We start from the raw sequence: 24362 nt of genomic DNA, 5'->3' as shown, positions 1-24362 counted from the left end.
GCTATTTAAGTGTTGATAAATATCAGAAGGTAAATGAAATCCTGATGAGATTAACATAGGGGAAGAAGGAAGATGTGTGATTCCTTCCATTTAACCCAGGCATGTTTGCTGTGTGTGTTTTGCAAGCCCGGGTCAGCTTTAGAATTCTCCCACTCCCAATGTAGTGCCAGAAGAACAAGTGATTAGACTCTCTGGCCAAGAGGATGGATTTGAGATCATGGTGTAGGAACTGTTCCATCCCTGAGATCTGAGTCCAGAGACCTAGCTGTATTTGTAACACACTGCTAATTACAGAGAGTGACATTGGTTAGGCACACAAGACATTGAATCTGTATGTGTAAACATGTGTAGGAGAGCAGCAGTTTAAAAGTTTGATGTTAATCAGCTCAACATCCTGCCAGAAGTAGAGTGTATTTTCCAAAAGGAATTGGTCTTATATAAAGTGTGGGTCTTTTGAGACAAGGGATAAAAGTCAGGATGAGAAGTGCTTTTTAAATGGTGAACTGTTTTTCTGTCCACTATTTTATCTTGCTATTTCTGCAGAAAATGCAATCAACTGAATCACAAATAATTTTTTTTTAATCATAACTGCTGAAATACTCTAAACCTTAAATAAAGAAATTTGGAATTCAGGTATTACAAAAAGGATAGGAAAAACGAGAAAGCCTGGACAGGAAGTACTACTGTCTCAATCCTATTAATTTTAGAGGCAAGAAAAAGACAGGTTTTTTTTTTTTTTTTCACTCACAAATCAGAGCCATTTTACTGACACATAAATTCCAAGCCTAGAAAGTCAAATTTCAGTCTCTAAGCCCTCAAAATAAAATTTCTTTTGTTCAGTCTGTCAAGCCAAACTCTTGTTTGTTAAACTTTATTCTTTGTCCTAGTCCTTGTTTATGGCTAACATTGAATGCTCCCAGTATTTTTCCCAAATGGAAAATCAACATAAGTTTGCTTACTATGTTAACCAGTAAAAAAAAGATTTTGTTAGCTGTCACAAAGAAAACTGCTACATTTTACTTTTGTTCTTCACATTTTCAGAAGGGTTTCACACCCTTGCACGTAGCAGCCAAGTATGGAAGCCTGGATGTGGCAAAACTTCTCTTACAACGCCGTGCTGCTGCAGATTCTGCAGGGAAGGTAAAAGTTTTCAAGCATATATGTTTGTTATATAACTCGGTCAAGTTGGACGCTTGGGAGATCTGCATTTCAAGATATTTTGCTCACTCTTCTTAAAGGAATATGAATGTAACGGATGAAACTATACCAAATAGATATGATGGTGGTGTCCGTGACCTGCCCACATATACACTGATTCAGAAGGTGTTTAAAAGAGCTGTGCCTCAAATGTGTGTTCCTGTCACAACAGGGCCCAGAACTTCTCTATGTTAAGAAGAATCCTTGCAATGTTAACGTGATAATCCTTACATGGCATTTTAGACTTTTAATTATGGTGGAATCAAGATGCCCTGTGCTAACTGAAAGCTCAACGTATCATTTTCAGTTTTAGTTATGTTTCTAATAAGAAAATCATGAGGTATTTATTTTTATTTTTTCCTATTGACTATATTAATTAATTAACATGGACTTAATCGATACCAGTTTCCTTGCATCCTGGCAGCTTCAGGGCAGCTAATGCTAATTTATTAATACTGAAACTTCAACACACCCATTACAGAATGGCCTTACCCCGCTCCATGTTGCTGCTCATTATGACAACCAGAAGGTGGCGCTGCTGTTACTGGAGAAGGGTGCTTCCCCTCATGCCACTGCCAAGGTGAGGACCACAGAAAGGATTTATAGACTGTAGGGTGTAACTCTAATCTGACCGGACATGGGAATTAAGCACATGGTGCTGATATAACTGCAACCAGTCCTGGCAATAGTAGCTTTTGGTATTGTCCTTTTTTTTTTTTTTTTTTCCCCGACCGTTTGCTTCCACAAAGCCTTTTAAGATTTTTTACAAGTCAGCAAATACTAAGGGGACGTGCCCAGGAACCAATACAGATGACTCTGATTGCCAACACTCAGTGTTTTAGACACACAAGTATGAGTTTTGAGAAATTAAACGTAAGAAAGGCAGTTCAGGTTTTCCCTTCTCTTGTATAAACAGAATGTCATGATACACCTACCCTTTTTTTTATTCACTCATTCCTTCTGACTTCAAATTTTTCACTGTGCTCTATATGAAAGACTCTTTGTTTTTTAGATGTTTCATTCGTGTTAACTATAGCATACATCCTTCCAAGTTCCTAGGCTAGGAATGCATTTTGGGGGTATGTGTAGCACCAACTCATAAAACAGCTCCAACTAAGACTTGAACCTTTGGACAGAGTGTTTCCCACCATTTGAGCTGCCTCTTTATTACACTGAAAATATACATAAATGTCATATAACAGATAAAGTCATCAATGCAACTTTCATTTATTCATTCAGTAAATATATATTGAGAAGATGTCATAGTTTATTTAAAAAGAAAAATATTTCTTGTGGGAAAATATTCATGCTATATTAGATGACATAATAAAGCAACAACTATTACCACTTACGTGCCAAACACTGTGCCTAGCATTTTACATGCAATATCTCATTTAATCTCATAATAATCCCATGAGATTGGTATTATAATGATTTCTATTTTACAGATGAGGAAGTGAGATTTAAATAGGTTACTTTGTACGTACAAAGTCACATGACTAATAATTGACAGAGCTAGGATTTGACCTCAGACAATCTGACTTTAGAGGCGTCACTCTTAACCACTAGGTCTACTGCATCCCAAAGCAGTAGAGGAGAAATATTCCACTTCTATTATATAATTATGTACATATATAGTCACATGTCTATTTAAATTATACACATTATACATATATAATAAAATGGAATACTCTATGTGAAAGTATATTTTGTATATAAACAAATTATATATAATAAAATATTATATATGTATAACTTTGTACCCATACCTATATATAGATCTATATATGTATGTATATATACACACATATGCATATTTTATTGGTACAAATATACGGCTTATAATAAAATATTTACACTGTCAAAAGAGCAGGACAAATGTTTTTATTGCACATACCATTCTTATTTCTTTATAACCCTTTCTCTGTAATCTCATCAATCATGCATTTGTTTTATGTCTTTCTTCCTACTAGATTATAAACTACTTGAGGACATTAATCATGTCATATTCATCTTTGCATAGCTCTGAGGTGTCTCATTCAGTATTATGTGGGGTCTCAATAAATTTGAATGGAAGAATGAAGACTGAGCGACTATTCCAATGGAATAAAAAAATATGCTCATTTAACATGCCAGCATTTTTTTCATTAACTTTCTAGGCTGACCATTTTGAACAAAGATATGACTTTATCAACACCCAATACAACACATATGTATAAAGAAGGGATTGTAGTAAAACTATAAAACACCTGTTCTCCTCCCACAGTGGGCTCTCAATCTACCAGGGAGAGAAGACCTAACTTTTAAAATAATGTGTATGGTTCTTCTAAAGAGACAAATGTACCCATGATCTCCAGCCTCTATAGAGTGTGGTCCTTACTCTTTGGCACACGTGAACAAAGTCCAGAAGACTAGGGAGAGCATCCTCTACTCCAGGGTCTGCAGTAGGGGGGCTTCAGGAGGCTCCTCTAGTGTCTTCCACTCATCTGACCTCGCCTGTCCATCAGCATGAGTCCTGTAGCTCGGGGGCCGCTCTGAGAGGCTGCCAGTTGGTTGGACCCCACCCCTAACTCCACTTTTGACACTCTATTCACTACAGTTCCCCATCCCACCTCTCAACACATGTGGTCCCTTGAACCCTAGAACCTCTTTGCTTCTTTCTACCAAAATCCGGAATCTTTTCTTAGTCTTCATTGGGTTTTGTTGTTGTTATTGTTATTTGGTTCCAAAAACTTTGACTCTATGTGGAGTTAGGAGGGTTCTTCAGACTTGCAGGTTGAGTATCTGCTGGACAGTCAGACCTCTTATATTACTAAAAATTTGACACTCTCTTTGATGATCTCTTATGTTGTTATGTTAAAACCTCCCTGTCCTCCTCCACATAGGTCTCTGACTTTACCTAAACTTGGTAGGTTTACTGATTCTTTGCTTAGCCTTGGTGAAGCCTGTGCTGCAGAAATAGGGGGAGTTGGGGCTGAAGAAAGCCCACTGTAGCCAAAAAAGTGTTTAAACTTATAGGTTCCACAAAAATCTATGTGCCCTTTTATTTAATAGAGCCCACGGTCCAAATGCAATGTTCTAGAGGACGTGGAACATCAAGGACCTATGAAAGGACTTCCAAGAAGAGCTGCTGAATTTCTTGAGCAGCTTAGAGGGAAATATCATTCATCTGAACTGAAAGATGCTTATTTTGGCTTGGAGAAAGGAAGACAGAATAGATAGATAATGTAGGGACGTTTGAAGATCAAGGTTTCATGACAACACATAAGGGCATTTAAATTCTCAAAACTCCTTTTTATTTTTTTGGTACCCTTTGCACTTAGACTTCAGGAAATCCCATGACCTAAAATTCTTAGACTTTCACAAGAAGCCCTTGATCAATATGCAGTCTTTCCCTTCAGCAAGCCACAGTCAGTGGCAAAGCCACTGTTTTTCATTTCTATCATGCATTTTTCATGGAAAATTCTACCTGACTAGATAAAGAAAAGGAAAGGAAACAATACAGGTTCCAGACTTACACTTGTTCCAGGCTTTTGTTTGTTTGTTTGTTTTTTTAACTAAGTATGGGGTTTAAAGTTTGGCTGTTGTAAACAAAGTATGAGTTCCTCTGGTCCTCTCCACAAACTCCCACATAAAACTAGTAGCCTCTGATTGCTACTTTTGAGCACTTTGTAGAGATGAAGGGGGGATCCAGGATTTTAACTGACCACCTAATAGGATTAATTAAATAATTAACCTAATAGGATTAATAGAAGCCTATTTTATTAATATTTTTTCACCAGAATGCAGCCTCTTAAAGACAGGGATCAGGTCTTGTCCACCTCTATATCCCCACACCTAGCACACTGACGAGCATATGCTAGGCACCTACTAAATAGTTGTTGAGTGAGTAAAAAGTACAACCCAACCAGAAGCACATTAGTAGGAATGTTATAACAAGACCATAGAAATAATTCCATTTTATTCTCTTCTACTAAAACCATGTGTGAAATATAGTATTCAGTTCCAGGCAGCACAATTCAAGAGCTATATCGACAAACTAGAATCAGTCCAGAGTGGGTCATCCTTAATGGAGAGAGCTCTAGAAATGGGGCTTCTGTCAGGAATAGTTGAAGGAATGGGAAATTTAGCCTGGAAAAGTGAAGACTAAAGGGAGATATGAAAACCATCACCAGGTATTTAAAGGACAGTCATATAGAAGAGCAATCTGGCTTATTGCTCTTCAGGAGCAGCATTATGAGGGGGAGATTTTAAGCTTTGGGGCATTTGTGTCTATATCTGTCTTACATGTAAGTAGAATGGGGTGCCTTGTGACATGGGGCTTGCAAAGATTTGGGTGTTGTTGGATGGAAACTTATGATGGGCAAGAATTTGGATTTACTATAAACGTACTTTTAACTTTTCTGTTGATTAGAGATTCTTATTTCCTTCAGACATATATCACGGCCATTGCTAAGCTTACAAATTACATGTGTTTTATCTTTACTTTTTTAGAATGGCTATACTCCTTTACATATTGCTGCCAAGAAGAATCAAATGCAGATAGCTTCCACACTCCTGAACTATGGAGCAGAGACAAACATTGTGACAAAGCAAGGAGTCACTCCACTCCATCTGGCCTCGCAAGAGGGGCACACAGATATGGTCACCTTGCTTCTGGATAAAGGAGCAAATATCCACATGTCAACCAAGGTATTCCTGTTTTGCCTCTTGCTTTAGTGAAGAGTCTTCTGAATGAATGTAAATAGAAACCAATCTAAGATAATTTGGAACAAAAAGGGGGCAGGTTTTAAAGAGAAACGGGAATATCTCATAGAATTCAAGTGTAGCAAAGGAGTCAAGCCTCATGAGGGGCTGGAAGATCACAATGAAGCAAGGAGTGAGGCTCACAGACTCTGCCTGCAAGGCTGCATGTTTGCGTCTTGACTTTTCCAGAGAAGTCAGTTTCACTTGCCTCTCTCTGTGGATCTGCTTCCTGAGCGTCTCTGTGTATGTGACCAAAGAGGCTACCCTATAGCTGCCAATAATCAGCATCACTGCAATTCAAGCAGTCAGTCCAGATTGCCATGGTACCTGCTGGTCCTAATTCCAAATTCCAGAGAGGGAGAGAGGTGGCAGTTTCATCTGTGTTCTGGCCCAAGCATTTGCTTCTAAGCTGCTGGTCTATGCCCATGACCTAAGTCATTTTCAGCTGGGCTGAGCTTCAGAGGCACCTGTTGGCTGGGAGCAGGGAACTCAGTAAAATAAAGATTTCTGAGCCAGCTTCAGTTGAGCCTAGCTTGGCTGGTTGTTGTGGAAGTGGTCAGATAAAGCACCTCTCCAGAGAATAGCCTTTGTGGACAGCATATTAGCTCTAATAGAGTAATAGTTAGGGACATATCAGAAAAAGAGATAATTCAAATATTAAAATATTTAGATTTTTACAAGTACATGTCAGTCTCTCTCCATATATAGCTATACCCCTATCTATCTTATCTATATCTATCTATATCTGTATCTATATCTATATATTTATATCTATATATACTTCTATGTACTCCATTGGAGCCAGCTGCTGAGAAACAAAAAATTGGAGCCTGTATTTGTAAGTTAGCTCATCAGTTAGATCTCCTAATACTTTTTTGTAACACGTGGTGTGGGTTTAGTGAAAATTAAGTTTCTTAGGATTTTCCACAAATATACAAATAAGATGTTTTCCACAACTCACTGTTGAATTAATTAGTACTTTTGGAGACTCAGTAGTAAGTTGGTCTTAATAACATTTGTAAATGGGTCGTGTAGCTTATGTCCTTTAGAAAGAGCTGTGAAAAAGGCTGTCTTGAATGCCTCTAGAGCCCTGTTCTGTGTCTTTATCACTCAGAAGTGTTCCAGTACATCCCTTGCCCTTACGCACTTCCCTCTTCTCTATCAAAAGGCCTCTGAGATCCTTTTTTAAGGCATGGTGAGACTAATTACACGGTTAGCCCTCCAAAAGATATTTGCATTTTAACAAGAATGAACATGATGAAGCCTTATGGTGAAATTCAGTGTGTCAGACAGTCATTAAAGTCCGGGGCATGGATTTCCTTGTGGTCATTAAAATCATGCCTCTCAGGTGGTCTTTTACCCCACTGGGGATAGTGTCACCATGAAACCAATAGTAGAATATTTCATTTAACATCAGTATACAAATGAGTCATGTAAGTGTTTATTGTCCATTAAAAACAGATCTTCATTAAAAAATAAACACAAGAAATCCATAAACAAATCAGGCAAAATTTTGAGTAGAATGGAAATTCTAGACATTTCATGAAACTGATCACACAGTGCTTCTGATGGTATAATTTTTAATTCATAAAAATTGTAGATACATATCTGGAATCAGTTCACTATGTTCTCCCTGATAATATTCTTCTAAACATATTACTTCCTTTGAGAGAATTATAGCAGTCAATCAGCAAATATTTCATGAGTATTTTTGAGTATTTTCTCCACTCAGCAATGGAGAAAAATATTCAATTTGAATCACAATGTATTTATGTTATCTTTATAACAATGATTTCAACATTGGATGGTGTCTTAAAGACAAAGGCATGATGTACTGATATTTGCTACTAGAGTAAAATGTTAGTAAATATGTTAAGATATATCTGAATAACAATATAATATATAAAAATATAACCCTGGCTTTTGGTTGGTATTATTTATAATTATACATTATAATAATAAATAAGTTATATATGAAATAAATAAATTATAAGATAATGCAACCATGAAAGTATCTCAGGTAATAAGCAAAGCTGATAATAAATTCTCCTGTTTTTGTAAATTACATATATTCTTTTTCTACTTAAGACCAACTAAAATCAGTAATTTCATATTCTCTAAATGATTATTTCTCAGTAAGAACTGTAATATAGAAAAGATATTACATTCCTTATCTAATCACCATGTAATAATAAAATAAAACCGACTGTAGAGTCCACCGGTACGTCTTAGGAAATAAATTACTTTTTTTGAAAAGAACTCCTCAACATCTTCTATTTTCTTAATTTATTAGGAAGGTTTACATGATTTGATTTAGGTATGCAAGCTTACCATAATAAACTATAGAGGATTTTCATACTGGTTGTTAGTTTGCAATCTTATATTGTAGAAAATCCATTCTGCAAAATCATGTAGAAAACAGCACATATATTTGAAAGGCCATTAAAGATGCCTTTGAGATATTTGATGATCACTTCAATAACATTTTTAAAAGACCGATGATCTCAAAGGAGAAATATTTTTATGTTCGCTATTTTAATATGGACAAAAACAACATGTAGAATAATCTTCTGTTTTGTCCTAATATTCATACTGTTTATACTTTAGGACTGTATACTATTTGTTTAGAAGTGATAACATTTTAATGCAAAAGGGTGCATATTCCACCTCATCCTCATGGTTTATGAAACTCAAAGTTGAGCTCCAGAATTCCTTGATGGTCCAGTGGTTAGGACTCAGAGCTTTCACTGCCAAGGGCCTGGGTTCGATCCCTCATTGGAGAACTAAGATCCCACAAGCTGCACGGCACAGCCAAAAAAAAAAAAAAAAAAAAAAGAAAAACAAAAGCTGAGCTCAGCCAGAACTCTAAGAATCAAAAAGCCTTGGACTCTTAAACATAAAGCCCTTTCTCTAGTTGGAGAATTTTTTCTTCCTCTGTAAATATCACTTCGATTTTTTAAAGGTCAGAGAACTTGTCAGTTTATAGAAGTAAAGCAGGCCTGCAGAGCCATGGTTAAGAGGGCTGGTCAACTTTAATTGGATGTGAATTGGGGGAGAGGGGGTGCCAACTCAGAGGACAAGTAAGATAACTCAGTATACTGATGCAGGATGTACAGGAAGAGGATAAATATACTAGGTATTTGAACAATATAACAGGAGAGAAACATACGGCATGAATATACTGTTAGCTGGAATATAAGCTCTAGAAGGGCAGAAACTTTTATTCACTGATATAATCGAGTGCCTAGAACACTTCCTGGCATGTGAAAGGTACTCAAAAAACACTGGTTAAACATACAAATGATTTAGGTTTTAAAGATACTCTTTAAATTTCAATTTTGCTTGATGGGAGATACTTGCATATGTAGTGACACTGCCAGACTGTGGCATTGACTGAATAAACCACTTTTCCCTCCTCCTTTCTCTATTCTTTCATCTTTTATTAATTCTTAACTGTACTTTAATTGCATGTTCAAATAATTAAAATAATTACTTCATATATGTGTGCCAGGACATTTACATAAAACTGGCCAAATTTATGGGGCAATATATAAATGATGGGATCACTATTTAGCACTTAGAGGAACCCCCAAAATAATATGCTATCTTTGGATGCTGGAGAAAATTATTCTGAACTCATTTCCTGTAACTCTGGACATTTTTTTCATTGATGTGATGTTTTATTGATGAAAATATAAATTATTGCTGTGGTTATAATGTAGAAGTAGTAACCAGTTGGTCCATTATTTAAGGAAATAAATTGATTCAACAGGAGGCACAGATGGGTTTGAAATAAATGTTGTTTGGAAGCTTATTAGCTGAGTTATTTTAAAGGCTCACATCATAATATAAGTACAGAGTATAGAAAATGTAATTTGAAGAAAGTGTTGAGTAACTTAGAGAGTATGTCTTAGGTGGAAAGTCATATTAACTTGGAGGGTTTGTCTTAGATATCAGAAAATGCAGTTGCTAGAGAGAGGCTATGAATTTTTCAGGATGATGATACAATGTATTTTCTTCTTCAATTGTACCCCTTTGCTTCCCTTCTCTCTATAGAGTGGACTCACATCCTTACACCTTGCAGCCCAGGAAGATAAAGTGAATGTTGCTGATATTCTCACCAAGCATGGGGCTGACCAGGATGCTCACACAAAGGTAAAGCGAATCACTGTAATATTGTGACAGGTTCTGACTTGGATTATTCCCAGTAGCCCCCATTCAGGTCACCAAAAGTCCAAGTTCCCCCTCCTCAAAGCCCATTCTGAATTAGTTATGACTCTCCTGCTCACAAATCTATAATGGTTCTCCATTTTTGCTGCAATCAAGTCCAAATGGATAGCAGATATCAGGAATCTTTGCAAAAAGATTCCAACTTTGCAGACTTAGGTTTACCCTCTCTCCCTCATTACTTCAGCTAGTCAGGATGACTTGCACTTTTCTTCCTGTACTTGCTTCCCTCCATGCCCTCCTTTCCCCTTGAGTATTAACTACTAGAGTAGTAATATATTTGTTTATTATTATTTATAGCTTGGTTACACTCCTTTAATTGTGGCCTGTCACTATGGAAACGTGAAAATGGTCAACTTTCTTCTGAAGCAGGGAGCAAATGTCAATGCAAAAACCAAGGTAAAATACATGTACTCATTTTTATTTTCTAAAAGCAAATGGTTTGGCCATATGGACACTTCAGTAGCTCACCATAGTTACAAACATATTTTCTTTTTAGTTCTTCTTAAGTGATTTTGAATAAGTGATGTAGTTTTGTACAATTGTTTGGGACTTTTCATTCTAATAACCTTTGACAACCATGTAGGCGACATCGATATAACAATTTACTACAGGATACAATAGATGCTGGCTAGAATATCTTGATGTTCTGGCCGATTTCCTTTACATTGTTTCAGGGCCTTGGCCCTCCCCTAGCTCTCAGTCTCTGGTGAGGAAATACAGACAGGCAGCCTGGACTGCATGCCTTTCATTTTTAATGAGTTCTGTCACATTTGGACTACCATGTGGTTGTGCTCAGTGAGGAAATACTGTGTAAGGCCTGGCTTGGAAGTTTTCAAAGATAATGCAGAGCTGACTGTTTTTCCCAGTGCCATCTGAAGGGTCCTATCCTGCAAAGCATTATGGGAACATAAAACCATACTTCGGTATATTCAACTTATTTCAAGGTAGAGAAATGCGTAAAATAACTACTGCTACTATGCATAATATAACCTGCAGCTCCAATTTTCTTGATCCAAATAAGTATGTAATTGCATTTTTTTAAGTTTATGTATCAGAAATCACTAATTGCAGCTGTGTGAATAGGCTCAAGGAAATTAGTGTGAGCACATTTGGGAGTTTTCAAAGTCATCATTCAAGATGCTACTAATTAGCCGCCACCATCTTGAGGTGAGCTGTCGTGGTGTCCCGATTTCCATGAGGAACTCTGGTCTGAAGCGCTGGGTTCGAGGCCTCTGCATGCGGTACCCTATGAGCAAGTAAAACTAGAATAAGCACAAAGGGAATAAAAAGGCTCCAGGGCTGGGCAGAGCTGCTGGTGAGGCTTCCCAGGGGGATAAGACTGACAGACTACACAATTGACACAGAAAAAGAGAGAAAGAGAGTGAGAGTGAGAGTGAGAGTGAGAGAGAGAGAGAGAGAGAGAGCGAGAGAGAGCTGCCTGTGTGGAGCATAGCGCTCAGGCACATGGCCTGACAAGCTGAGGTGTTGGGCGCAGCCATTTCACACTAGAAACTCTGGTCTGAAGAGCGGGGTGCACTTCAAGTGAATCTAGAAAAGCACAAAGGAAAAGAAAAAAAGATATACAGGTGTTCCACCAGACACTGCCCTGCCCACCAGAAGGACAAGATCCAGCCACACCACAAGACCACAGGCACCAGTCCCCTCCACCAGGAAGCCTACACAACCCACTGAACCAACCTCACCCACTGGGGGCAGACACCAAAAATAATGGGAACTACGAACCGGCAGCCTGCGAAAAGGAGACCCCAAACACAGTAAGTTAAACAAAATAAGAAGACAGAGAAAAATGCAGCAGATGAAGGAGCAAGGTAAAAACCCACCAGACCAAACATATGAAGAGGAAATAGGCAGTCTACCTGAAAAAGAGTTCAGAATAATGATAGTAAAGATGTTCCAAAATCTTGGAAATAGAATGGAGAAAATACAAGAAACGTTTAACAAGGACCTAGAAGAACTAAAGAGCAAACAAACAGTTATGAACAACACAATAAATGAAATTTAAAATACTCTAGAAGGAATCAATAGCAGAATAACTGAGGCAGAAGAATGGATAAGTGACCTGGAAGACAAAATAGTGGAAATAACTACTGCAGAGCAGAATAAAGAAAAAAGAATGAAAAGAATTGAGGACAGTCTCAGAGACCTCTGGGACAACATTAAATGCACCAACATTCCAATTATAGGGGTCCCAGAAGAAGAAGAGAAAAAGAAAGGGTCTGAGAAAATATTTGAAGACATTATAGTTGAAAACTTCCCTAACATGAGAGAGGAAATAGTCAATCAAGTTCAGGAAGGGCAGAGAGTCCCATACAGGATAAATCCAAGGAAAAACACACCAAGACACATATTACTCAAACTATCAAAAATTAAATACAAAGAAAATATATTAAAAGCAGCAAGGGAAAAGCAATAAATAACATACAAGTGAATCTCCATAAGGTTAACAGCTGATCTTACAGCAGAAGCTCTGCAAGCCAGAAGGGAGTGGCAGGACATATTTAAAGTGATGAAAGGGAAAAACCTACAACCAAGATTGCTCTACCCAAAAAGGATCTCATTTAGATTCAATGGAGAAATTAAAACCTTTACGGACAAGCAAAGTTTAAGAGAATTCAGCACCACCAAACCAGCTTTACAACAAATGCTAAAGGAACTTCTCTAGGCAAGAAACACAAGAGAAGGAAAAGACCTACAATAACAAACCCAAAACAGTTAAGAAAATGGTAATAAGAACATACAAATTGATAATCAACTTAAATGTAAAGGGATTGGGGCTCGAGGAGAAGATGGCGGAAGAGTAAGACGCGGAGATCACCTTCCTCCCCACAGATACATCAGAAATATATCTACACGTGGAATTGCTCCTATTATAGAACACCTGCTGAATGCTGGCAAAAGACCTCAGACCTCCCAAAAGGCAAGAAACTCCCCCACATACCTACGTAGGGCAAAAGAAACAAGAAAAAACAGAGACAAAAGAAAAGGGATGGGACCTGCACCTCTGGGAGGGAGCTGTGAAGGAGGAAAGGTTTCCACACACTAAAAGCCCCTTCGTGGACAGAGACTGTGGGTGGCGGAGGGGGGAGCTTTGGAGCCATGGAGGAGAGCGCAGCAACAGGGGTGCAGAGGGCAAAGCGGAGAGATTCCCGCACAGAGGATCAGTGCCGACCAGCACTCACCAGCCCGAGAGGCTTGTGTGCTCACCCACCGGGGTAGGCGGGGGTTTGGAGCTGAGGCTTAGGCTTTGGAGGTTAGATCCCAGGGAGAGGACTGGGGTTGGCTGCGTGAACACAGCCTGAAGGGGGCTAGTGCGCCACACCTAGCCGGGAGGGAGTCCGGGGAAAAAGTCTGGACCTGCCAAAGAGGCAAGAGACTTTTTCTTCCCTCTTTGTTTCCTGGTGCACGAGGAGAGGGGATTAAGAGCGCTGATTAAAGCAGCTCCAGAGACAGGTGCAAGCTGCGGCTATCAGTGCGGACCCCAGAGACGGGCATGAGATGCTAAGGCTGCTGCTGCTGCCACCAAGAAGCCTGTGTGCGAGCACAGGTCACTATCCACATTTTCCCTCCCGGGAGCCTGTGCAGCCCGCCACTGCCAGGGTCCCATGATCCAGGGACAACTTCCCCGGGAGAATGCATGGCGCACATCAGGCTAGTGCAATGTCACGCCGGCCTCTGCCACTGTAGGCTCTCCCAGCATCCCGTACCCCTCCCTCCCTGCGGCCTGAGTAACCCAGAGCCCCTGAATCAGCTGCTCCTTTAACCCGGTCCTGTCGGAGCGAAAAACAGACGCCCTCAGGCGACTTACATGCAGGGGGGGGGCCAAATCCAAAGCTGAACCCCGGGAGTTGTGTGAACAAAGAAGAGAAAGGGAAATCTCTCCCAGCAACCTCAGGAACAGCGGATTAAATCTCCACAATCAACTTGATGTACACTGCATCTGTGGAACACCTGAATAGACAACAAATCATCCCAAATTGAGGAGGTGGACTTTGGGAGCACGATATATTATTTTTTCACCTTTTCCTCTTTTTGTGAGTTTGTATGTGTATGCTTCTGTGTGAGATTTTGTCTGTATAGCTTTGCTTTCAACATTTGTCCTAGGATTCTGTCCATCCGTTCTTTTTTTTTTTTTTTTACTTTTTAAAATTTTTTTCATAATATTTATTTTTTATTTTAATTATTTTATTTTATCTTACTTTACTTTATTTTATTTTATTTTATCCTCTTTCTTTCTTTCTATTTTTTCTCCCTTTTATTCTGAGCCGTGTAGATGAAAGGCTCTTGGTGCTCCAGCCAGGAGTCACTGCTGTGCCTCTGAGGTGGGAGAGCCAACTTCAGGACACTGGTCCACAAGAGACCTCCCAGCTCCACGTAATATCAAATGGAGAAAATCTACCAGAGATCTCCGTCTCAACATCAAGACCCAGCTTCACTCAATGACCAGCAAGCTACAGTGCTGGATAACCTATGCCAAACAACTAGCAAGACAGGAACACAGCCCCATCCATTAGCAGAGAGGCTGTCTAAAATCATAATAAGTCCACAGACACCCCAAAACACACCACCAGACGTGGACCTGCCCACCAGAAAGACAAAATCCAGCCTCATCCACCAGGACACAGGCACTAGTCCCTTCCACCAGGAAGCCTACACAACCCACAGAACCAACCTTAGCCACTGGGGACAGACACCAAAAACAACGGGAACTACAAACCTGCGGCCTGCGCAAAGGAGACCCCAAACACAGTAAGATAAGCAAAATGAGATGATAGAAAGACATACAGCAGATGAAGGAGCAAGGCAAAAACCCACCAGACCTAAAAATTAAGAGGAAATAGGCAGTCTACCTGAAAAAGAGTTCAGAATAATGATAGTAAAGCTGATCCAAAATCTTGGAAATAGAATAGCGAAAATGCAAGAAACATTTAACAAGGACCTAGAAGAATAAAAGAGCAAACAAACAATGATGAACAACACAATAAATGAAATTAAAAATACTCTAGAAGGGATCAATAGCAGAATAACTGAGGCAGAAGAATGGATAAGTGACCTGGAAGACAAAATAGTGGAAATAACTACTGCAGAGCAGAATAAAGAAAAAACAATGGAAAGAACTGGGGACAGTCTCAGAGACCTCTGGGACAACATTAAACGCACCAACATTCGAATTATAGGGGTCCCAGAAGAAGAAGAGAAAAAGAAAGGGACTGAGAAAATATTTGAAGAGATTATAGTTGAAAACTTCCCTAATTTGGAAAAGGAAATAGTTAATGAAGTCCAGGGAGCACAGAGAGTCCCATACAGGATAAATCCAAGGAGAAACATGCCAAGACACATATTAATCAAACTATCAAAAATTAAATACAAAGAAAACATATTAAAAGTAGCAAGGGAAAAACAACAAATAACACAAAAGGGAATCCCCATACGGTTAACAGCTGATCTTTCAGCAGAAACTGTGCAAGGCAGAAGGGAGGAGCAGGGCATATTTAAAGTGATGAAGGAGAAAAACCTACAACCAAGATTACTCTACCCAGCAAGGATCTCATTCAGATTTGATGGAGAAATTAAAATCTTTACAGACAAGCAAAAGCTGAGAGAATTCAGCACCACCAAACCAGCTTTACAACAAATGCTAAAGTTACTTCTCTAGGCAGGAAACACAAGAGAAGGAAAAGACCTACAATAACAAACACAAAACAATTAAGAAAACAGTCATAGGAACATGCATATCGATAATTACCTTAAATGTAAATGGATTAAATGCTCCAACCAAAGGACACAGACTGGCTGAATGGATACAAAAACAAGACCCATATATATGCTGTCTACAAGAGACCCACCTCAGACCTAGGGACACATACAGACTGAAAGTGAGGGGATGGAAAGAGATATTCCATGCAAATGGAAATCAAAAGAAACCTGGAGTAGCAATTCTCCTATCAGACAAAATAGACTTCAAAACAAAGACTATTACAAGAGACAAAGAAGGCCACTACATAATGATCAAGGGATCAATCCAAGAAGAAGATATAACAATTGTAAATATTTATGCACCCAACATAGGAGCACCTCAATACATAAGGCAAATACTAACAGCCGTAAAAGTGGAAATCGACAGTAACACAACCATAGTAGGAGACTTTAACACCCCACTTTCACCAATGGACAGATCATCCAAAATGAAAATAAATAAGGAAACACAAGCTTTAAATGATACATTAAAGAAGATGGACTTAATTGATATTTATAGGACAATCCATCCAAAAACAATAGAATACACATTTTCCTATAATGTTTATGGAACATTCTCCAGGATAGATAATATGTTGGGTCACAAATCAAGCCTTGGTAAATTTAAGAAAATTGAAATCGTATCAAGTATCTTTTCTGACCACAACGCTATGAGACTAGATATCAATTACAGGAAAAGATCTGTAAAAAATACAAAAACGTGGAGACTAAACTATACACTACTTAATAACCAAGAGATCACTAAAGAAATCAAAGAGAAAATCAAATAATACCTAGAAACAAATGACAATGAAATCACGATGACCCAAAACCTATGGGACGCAGCAAAAGCAGTTCTAAGAGGGAAGTTTATAGCAATACAATCCTACCTTAAAAAACAGGAAACATCTCAAATAAACAACCTAACCTTGCACCTAAAGCAATTAGAGAAAGAAGAACAAAAAAACACCAAAGTTAACAGAAGGAAAGAAATCATAAAGATCAGATCAGAAATAAATGAAAAAGAAATGAAGGAAACGATAGCAAAGATCAATAAAACTAAAAGCTGGTTCTTTGAGAAGATAAACAAAATTGATAAACCATTAGCCAGACTCATCATGAAAAAAGGGAGAAGACTCAAATCAATAGAATTAGAAATGAAAAAGGAGAAGTAACAACTGACACTGCAGAAATGCAAAGGATCATGAGAGATTACTACAAGCAACTCTATGCCAATAAAATGGACAACCTGGAAGAAATGGACAAATTCTTAGAAATGCACAACCTGCTGAGACTGAACCAGGAAGAAATAGAAAATATGAACAGACCTATCACAAGCACTGAAATTCAAACTGTGATTAAAAATCTTCCAACAAACAAAAGCCCAGGACCAGATGGCTTCACAGGCGAATTCTATCAAACATTTAGAGAAGAGCTAACACCTATACTTCTCAAACTCTTCCAAAATATAACAGAGGGAGAAACACTCCCAAACTCATTCTACGAGGTCACCATCACCCTGATACCAAAACCAGACAACAATGTCACAAAGAAAGAAAACTACAGGCTAATAACACTGATGAACATAGATGCAAAAATCGTCAACAAAATACTAGCAAACAGAATCCAACAGCACATTAAAAGGATCATACACCATGATCAAGTGGGAATGCAAGGGTTCTACAGTATATGCAAATCAATCAATGTGATACAGCATATTAACAAATTGAAGGAGAAATACCATATGATCATCTCAATCGATGCAGAGAAAGCTTTTGACAAAATTCAACACCAATTTATGATAAAATAACCCTCCAGAAAGTAGGCATAGAGGGAACTTTCCTGAACACAATAAAGGCCATATTTGACAAACCCACAGCCAACATTGTCCTCAATGGTGAAAAACTGAAACCATTTCCACTAAGATCAGAAACAAGACAAGGTTGCCCACTCGCACCACTATTATTCAATATAGTTTTGGAAGTTTTAGCCACAGCAATCAGAGAAGAAAAAGAAATAAAAGGAATCCAAATCGGAAAAGAAGAAGTAAAGCTGTCACTGTTTGCAGATGACAGATACTACACATAGAGGATCCTAAAGATGCCGCCAGAAAACTACTAGAGCTAATCAATGAATTTGGTAAAGTAGCAGGATAGAAAGTTAATGCACAGAAATCTCTGGCATTAGTATACACTAATGATGAAAAATCTGAAAGTGAAATTAAGAAAACACTCCCATTTACCATTGAAAGAAAAAGAATAAAATATCTAGGAATAAACCTACCTGGGCAGACAAAAGACCTGTATGCAGAAAATTATAAGACACTGTTGAAAGAAATTAAAGATGATACAAATAGATGGAGAGATATACCATGTTCTTGGATTGGAAGAATCAACATTGTGAAAACGAGTATACTACCCAAAGCAATCTACAGATTCAATGCAATCCCTATCAAACTACCACTGGCATTTTTCACAGAACTAGAACAAAAAATTTCACAATTTGTATGGAAACACAAAAGATCCTGAATAGCCAAAGCAATCTTGACAACGAAAAATGGAGCTGGAGGAATCAGGCTCTCTGACTTCAGACTATACTAGAAAGCTACAGTAATCAAGAGAGTATGGTAGTGGCTCAAAAACAGAAACACAGAACAATGGAACAGGATAGAAAGCCCAGAGATAAACCCACACACATATGGTCACCTTATCTTTGATAAAGGAGGCAAGAATATACAGTGGAGAAAAGACAGTCTCTTCAATAAGTGGTGCTGGGAAAGCTGGACAGGTACATGTAAAAGTATGAAATTAGAACACTGCCTAACACCATACACAAAAATAAACTCAAAATGGATTAAAAACCAAACTGTAAGGCCAGACACTATCAAACTCTTAGAGGGAAACATAGGCAGAACACTCTATGACATAAATCACAGCAAGATCCTTTTTGACCCACCTCTTAGAGAAATGGAAATAAAAACAAAAATAAACAAGTGGAACCTAATGAAACTTAAAAGCTTTTGCACAGCAAAGGAAACCATAAACAAGATGAAAAGACAACCCTCAGAATGGGAGAAAATATTTGCAAATGAAGCAACTGACAAGGGATTAATCTCCAAAATTTACAAGAAGCTCATGTAGCTCAATAACAAAAAAACAAACAACCTAATCCAATAATGGGCAGCAGACCTAAACAGACATTTCTCCAAAGAAGATATACATATTGCCAACAAACACATGAAAGAACGCTCAACATCATTAATCATTAGAGAAATGCAAATGAAAACTTCAATGAGATATCATCTCACACTGGTCAGAATAGCCATCATCAAAAAATCTAGAAACAATAAATGCTGGAGAGTGTGTGGAGAAAAGGGAACCCTCTTGCACTGTTGGTGGGAATGTAAATTGATAGAGCCACTAAGGAGAACCGTATGGAGGTTCCTTTAAAAACTAAAAATAGAACTACCATACGACCCAGGAATCCCACTACTGGGCATATACCCTGAGAAAACCATAATTCAAAAAGAGTCATGTACCAAAATATTCATTGCAGCTCTGTTTACAATAGCCAGGACATGCAAGCAACCTAAGTGTCCATCAACAGATAAATGGATAAAGAAGATGTGGCACATATACACAATGGAATATTACTCAGCCATAAAAAGAAATGAAATTGAGTTATTTGTCGTGAGGTGGATGGACCTAGAGTCTGTCATACAGAGTGAAGTATGTCAGAAAGAGAAAAACAAATACCGTATGCTAACACATATCTATGGAATCTAAGAAAAAAAAATAAGGTTATGAAGAAACTAGGGGTAAGATGGGAATAAAGACACAGACCTACTAGAGAATGGACTTGAGAATATGGGGAAGGGGAAGGGGAAGCTGTGAGAAAGTGAGAGAGTGGCATGGACATATATACACTACCAAACGTAAAATAGATAGCTAGTGGGAAGCAGCCACATAGCACAGGGAGATCAGCTCGGTGGTTTGTGACCACTTAGAGGGGTGCGATAGGGAGGGTGGAAGCGAGGGAGACACAAGAGGGAAGAGATATGGGAACATATGTATATGTATAACTGATTCACTTTGTTATAAAGCAGAAACTAACATGCCATTGTAAAGCAATTATACTCCAATAAAGATGTTAAAAAATGTAAATGGATTAAATGTCATGCATTAAACACTCCATGACATAAATCACAGCAAGATCCTTTTTGATCCACCTTCTAGGGAAATGGAAATAAAAACAAAAATAAACAAGTGGGACCTAATGAAACTTAAAAGCTTTTGAACAACAAAGGAAACCATAAACAAGACGAAAAGACAACCCTCAGAAAGGGAGAAAATATTTGCAAATGAAGCAACTGACAAAGGGTTAATCTCCAAAATATACAAGCAGCTCATTCAGCTCAATATCAAAAAAACAAACAACCAAATCCAAAAATGGTCAGAAGACCTAAATAGAGATTTCTCCAAAGAACATATACAGATTGCCAACAGACACATGAAAGGATGCTCAACATCACTAATCATTAGAGAAATGCAAATCAAAACCACAATGATGTATCACCTCATAGGTCAGAATGGCCATCATCAAAACACCTACAAACAGTGAATGCTAAAGAGGGTGTGGAGAGAAGGGAATCCTCTTGCACTGTTGGTGGGAATGTAAATTGATACAGCCACTATGCAGAACAGTATGGAGGTTCCTTAAAAAAATAAAAATAGAACTACCATATGATCCAGCAATCCCACTACTGGGCATATACCCTGAGAAAACCATAATTCAAAAAGAGTCATGTACCACAATGTTCATTGCAGCACTATTTACAATAGCCTGGACCTGGGAGCAACCTAAGTGTCCATCGACAGATGAATGGATAAAGAAGATGTGGCACATATATACAATGGGATATTACTCAGCCATAAAAAGAAATGAAATTGAGTTATTTGTAGTGAGGTGGATGGACCTAGAGTCTGTCATACAGAGTGAAGTAAGTCAGAAAGAGAAAAACAAATACCGTATGCTAACAAATATATATGGAATCTAAAAAAAAGTGGTTCTGATGAACCTAGGGGCAGGACAGGAATAAAGACACAAACGTAGAGAATGGCCTGGAGGACATGGGGATGGGGAGGGGTAAGCTGGGACGAAGTGAGGGAGTGGCATGGACATATATACACTACCAATTGTAAAATAGCTAGTGGGAAGCAGCTGCATAGCACAGGGAGATCAGCTCAGTGCTCTGTGACCACTTAGAGGGGTGGGATAGGGAGGGTGGGAGGGAGACACAAGAGGGAGGGGATATGAGAATATATGTATATGTATAACTGATTCACTTTGTTATACAGCAGAAACTAACACAATATTGTAAAGCAATTATACTCCATAAAGATGTTAAAAAAAAAAAAGCTGCTACTAATTAGAAACATAAGTTTTGGAACTCAGTTTTTTTATATCCTCTTTGAAGTAGAAACAAAAGCATGCCTATACATAAGCTTATTTGTAACTGAATTAAAAATAAAGTTATTTTTTAAATTATTAATAATACTAATAACATTTGAGATTCAAAACTTCTAATCTGACTCTAACAAGAATAACTATTCCCTAGTTTCTGAGCAGTTCTTGAGTTTTCATGAAATTGCACTTTGAGACTTATTTAAAAGCTTCCATATGAATTCTCAGGCTTTAGCGTGTGATACCTTTTTGCTGAGTCAGTTCACATATAAGTATTACTGGAAAGACTTTCTTGTTGGAATCCAGGTATTCTCCTGAAAGGCATAAATGCAGCAATGCAATGAGATTTTGTCAGAACTTGAAAACGTTTACCATATTTTTTTGTTAAGTGTTTGTTGAAATGGTTAGGATATTTAGAAGCCAGACATGTTGTCTATATAACATCATTTACCTCCCCTGGGTTTCGTCTGCATTCAAATGGACATTTGGTTGAGAGAAAAATCTCATTTTAACTGTTCAGATTTTTAAAAAGTGAACTATATAGATTTTACCTGCTTTTGGAAGTAAATATATATTTTCATATATCTTCAGGGGAGTGGACAGATACATACCTCAAAGGACATTCTTTTAATAAATACTTCAGAATTTTTTCACATAAAATGACATTTTTGGAGGAGGAATCATGTTTTCTTCCTCACATCCCATATGTAACTATAGTTACTAAAAATTGTTTTGTTGCTATGAAAATATAAACATATGTATTTCATTTACTCTTCAAACATTCATCACTTGGTATAAAAATTTGGAAAATTTTATAAAACTTTGGTATAATCTTTATAAACACAATAGAAAGGAGTAATTTTTTTAGGAAAATAAATATTACTTTATGCTCCTGAAATATCCATGGATTATTTGATTTGAGAGCAGAGTCCTTGCAGTAGCTATAAGTTCCTCAGAGTCCTTGTAATTGATTTATATTTCCAGGTTTCCTGGGGTCATTCCATTGTAGGGATATATAACAGACAAGGCAGAGCTGATGACATTCCAGCCAGGGGGTAGTCAGACAAATAGACTGTCACAGATGTGGTACATCCCCATGGATGGAAAGGCCAGAGTGAAAGCATAGAAGGAATCATGTGGCACCCTGTGCATTGTTTTAAAAAAATTCAATCAAGTAAATTTTAAGGATCTAATTGGCTTTATTGAATGATTCATGAATCAGCAGCATCTATCTAGCAAGTAGAGAGGAGTTCCAAAGGACTGCAAAAAGGGAAAGGTTTTTAAAGGCAGAACAAGGAAGTCATAAAGAAAAAAGATTATTTCAGACCTAGGTATCCTACCTATGGGGGACAGAAGGGGTCCAAGTGGCAGATTACCATATCTTCGTTTGGGGGATGGTGAGGGCCCACGTGACAGATTACGCTCTTGGTGCTGACCAGAAAATTCCTGACTAACCAATTAAGACTACATTTCTGGGGAGGTTGAAGCTTCAGTTAGGTTAGGTATTAAGCCCCGGTTTCGTGGTGTGGCCTAGCACAAGTGACTCCATTTTGGGCCTATGGCTTTTCTTTTTAACAATTCCCCCCTTTTGATCAGACTTTCAGCTTAACTGAAAGAAGTGATCAAACTTTAAGGCATTAGCATCACTCTCAGCTACCTCTCTGAAGTTCTCATGGTTTTTATCATCCCTTTGGTGGTATCCATAGGTTATGATGTTTCTTCTACCCCTGTGATATTCACAGATTAAAGCTTCAGGTTCACAATCTTTAAATTGGTTATTCTCTTTGTTCCTTTCCTGATGTTTCAGTCTTAGGGAGATCATTTGCTTTGTGGTTAGTGGCTGTGAACATGTATTTAAAGCTTTTGCAAGAACACAATGCACCAGAGAGATTATTATAATTATTATAAGCAGGATAATTCCCAGTGTTTGGAGTGAACTTCTGAGCCATGGTGCCCAAGACCGAAATCAGCTAAGTCAAGGAAAGTCCTCATTGAAGGAGTCACCTTTTTTAAGCCAAGTGGCTTGCTCAGTGATTTTATGTAATTGTTTCAACTTCCCCAAAAGTGTTAATCCAAGTGCAGCAGGGGGTGTTGGCTGCAACACACACTCTTGCTCAGCTCAAACATAATCAAGAGCTATCCTATTATCAAGAATAACTTTGGCCACAGAGTCTAAGGATCTTTGTTGGGCAGCTCTTATCTTAGCAACAGAATCTGGAATATCTTCAAAAGTTAAAGAGAGGTTCCTCATTAACATTTACTCCTAATCAGGGATGTAGGGGTCTGTCAAAGAGAGTTAATTTGGAATCATGAATGCCTCCTGGTATTAAGGGTCTGTGGACCATGTAGGCAGTTGCATTCTGGTTATTCTTGCCTGTATCCCTTTCTTTGCATAGAACCTGGACACAAAGTTTCCCAAATTTGGGGTATTAATAAGAGACAGGGAAACATACCAGGGGTCTCTAACCTCATGGACAGATCCGAGTTTTTGATGATAAATCCAGCAGTCTGAAAGGTTACTTCTCTTAGCAATGGCCTGGGAGATATGAATAGTGGTGTTATCTTTCCAGGCCAATGCTGGAGTAAAGGAAAGAAGGAGAAGAGAGGGTTTCACATTTAGTTAAAAGCATGAAGTCATGATCTGGTGTCTTGGGAAGAAGCAGTCTACCTTGATGTCAGCTACTTCTCTTCCTAGTCAGTTTAATTTGGAGGTCTCCAGCATTTGGATGGGACCAGATGTCAGCTGGAGTCTTTGTTAACTGTGAAATATGTACCCAAGGCTTGAATTGTTGTTTAGCTGTCATCTGAATAGTAAAGGGGACTTGGTATAATCCCTTCCAAGAATATTCAGAGGCAGGCTTTGTTCTTACCAATTCAGTTTTATGATCTTAAAGTTATCAGAAGCCTGCACTTGTCAAAAAGTTATTTTCTTGAATTTTTCTGAAGATGAAATACTTTTGCTGGAAGACTTT

General features: G+C 38.1%; 1 protein-coding gene across 2 annotated transcripts in view; it reads left to right on the top strand.

Moving 5' to 3' along the window:
• The window catches only part of ANK2 (ankyrin 2), a gene marked incomplete at both ends in the record, with an annotated part of 247216 nt that overhangs the window by 128907 nt on the left and 93947 nt on the right, over positions 1–24362 (top strand). For both annotated transcript variants that reach the window (XM_079712358.1, XM_079712357.1), the window contains 5 exons: positions 1042–1140; positions 1679–1777; positions 5692–5889; positions 10000–10098; positions 10471–10569. In XM_079712358.1, coding sequence (XP_079568484.1) covers positions 1042–1140; positions 1679–1777; positions 5692–5889; positions 10000–10098; positions 10471–10569 — 594 coding nt within the window. The remainder of the gene's footprint in view (positions 1–1041; positions 1141–1678; positions 1778–5691; positions 5890–9999; positions 10099–10470; positions 10570–24362) is intronic.

This window comes from Hyperoodon ampullatus (genome assembly GCF_949752795.1).
Source record: "Hyperoodon ampullatus genome assembly, chromosome: 1".
In the NCBI taxonomy this organism is placed as follows: domain Eukaryota; kingdom Metazoa; phylum Chordata; class Mammalia; order Artiodactyla; family Ziphiidae; genus Hyperoodon; species Hyperoodon ampullatus.
Note: the sequence above shows the minus strand (reverse complement) of the source record. Positions and strands in the feature narration are given on the sequence as shown.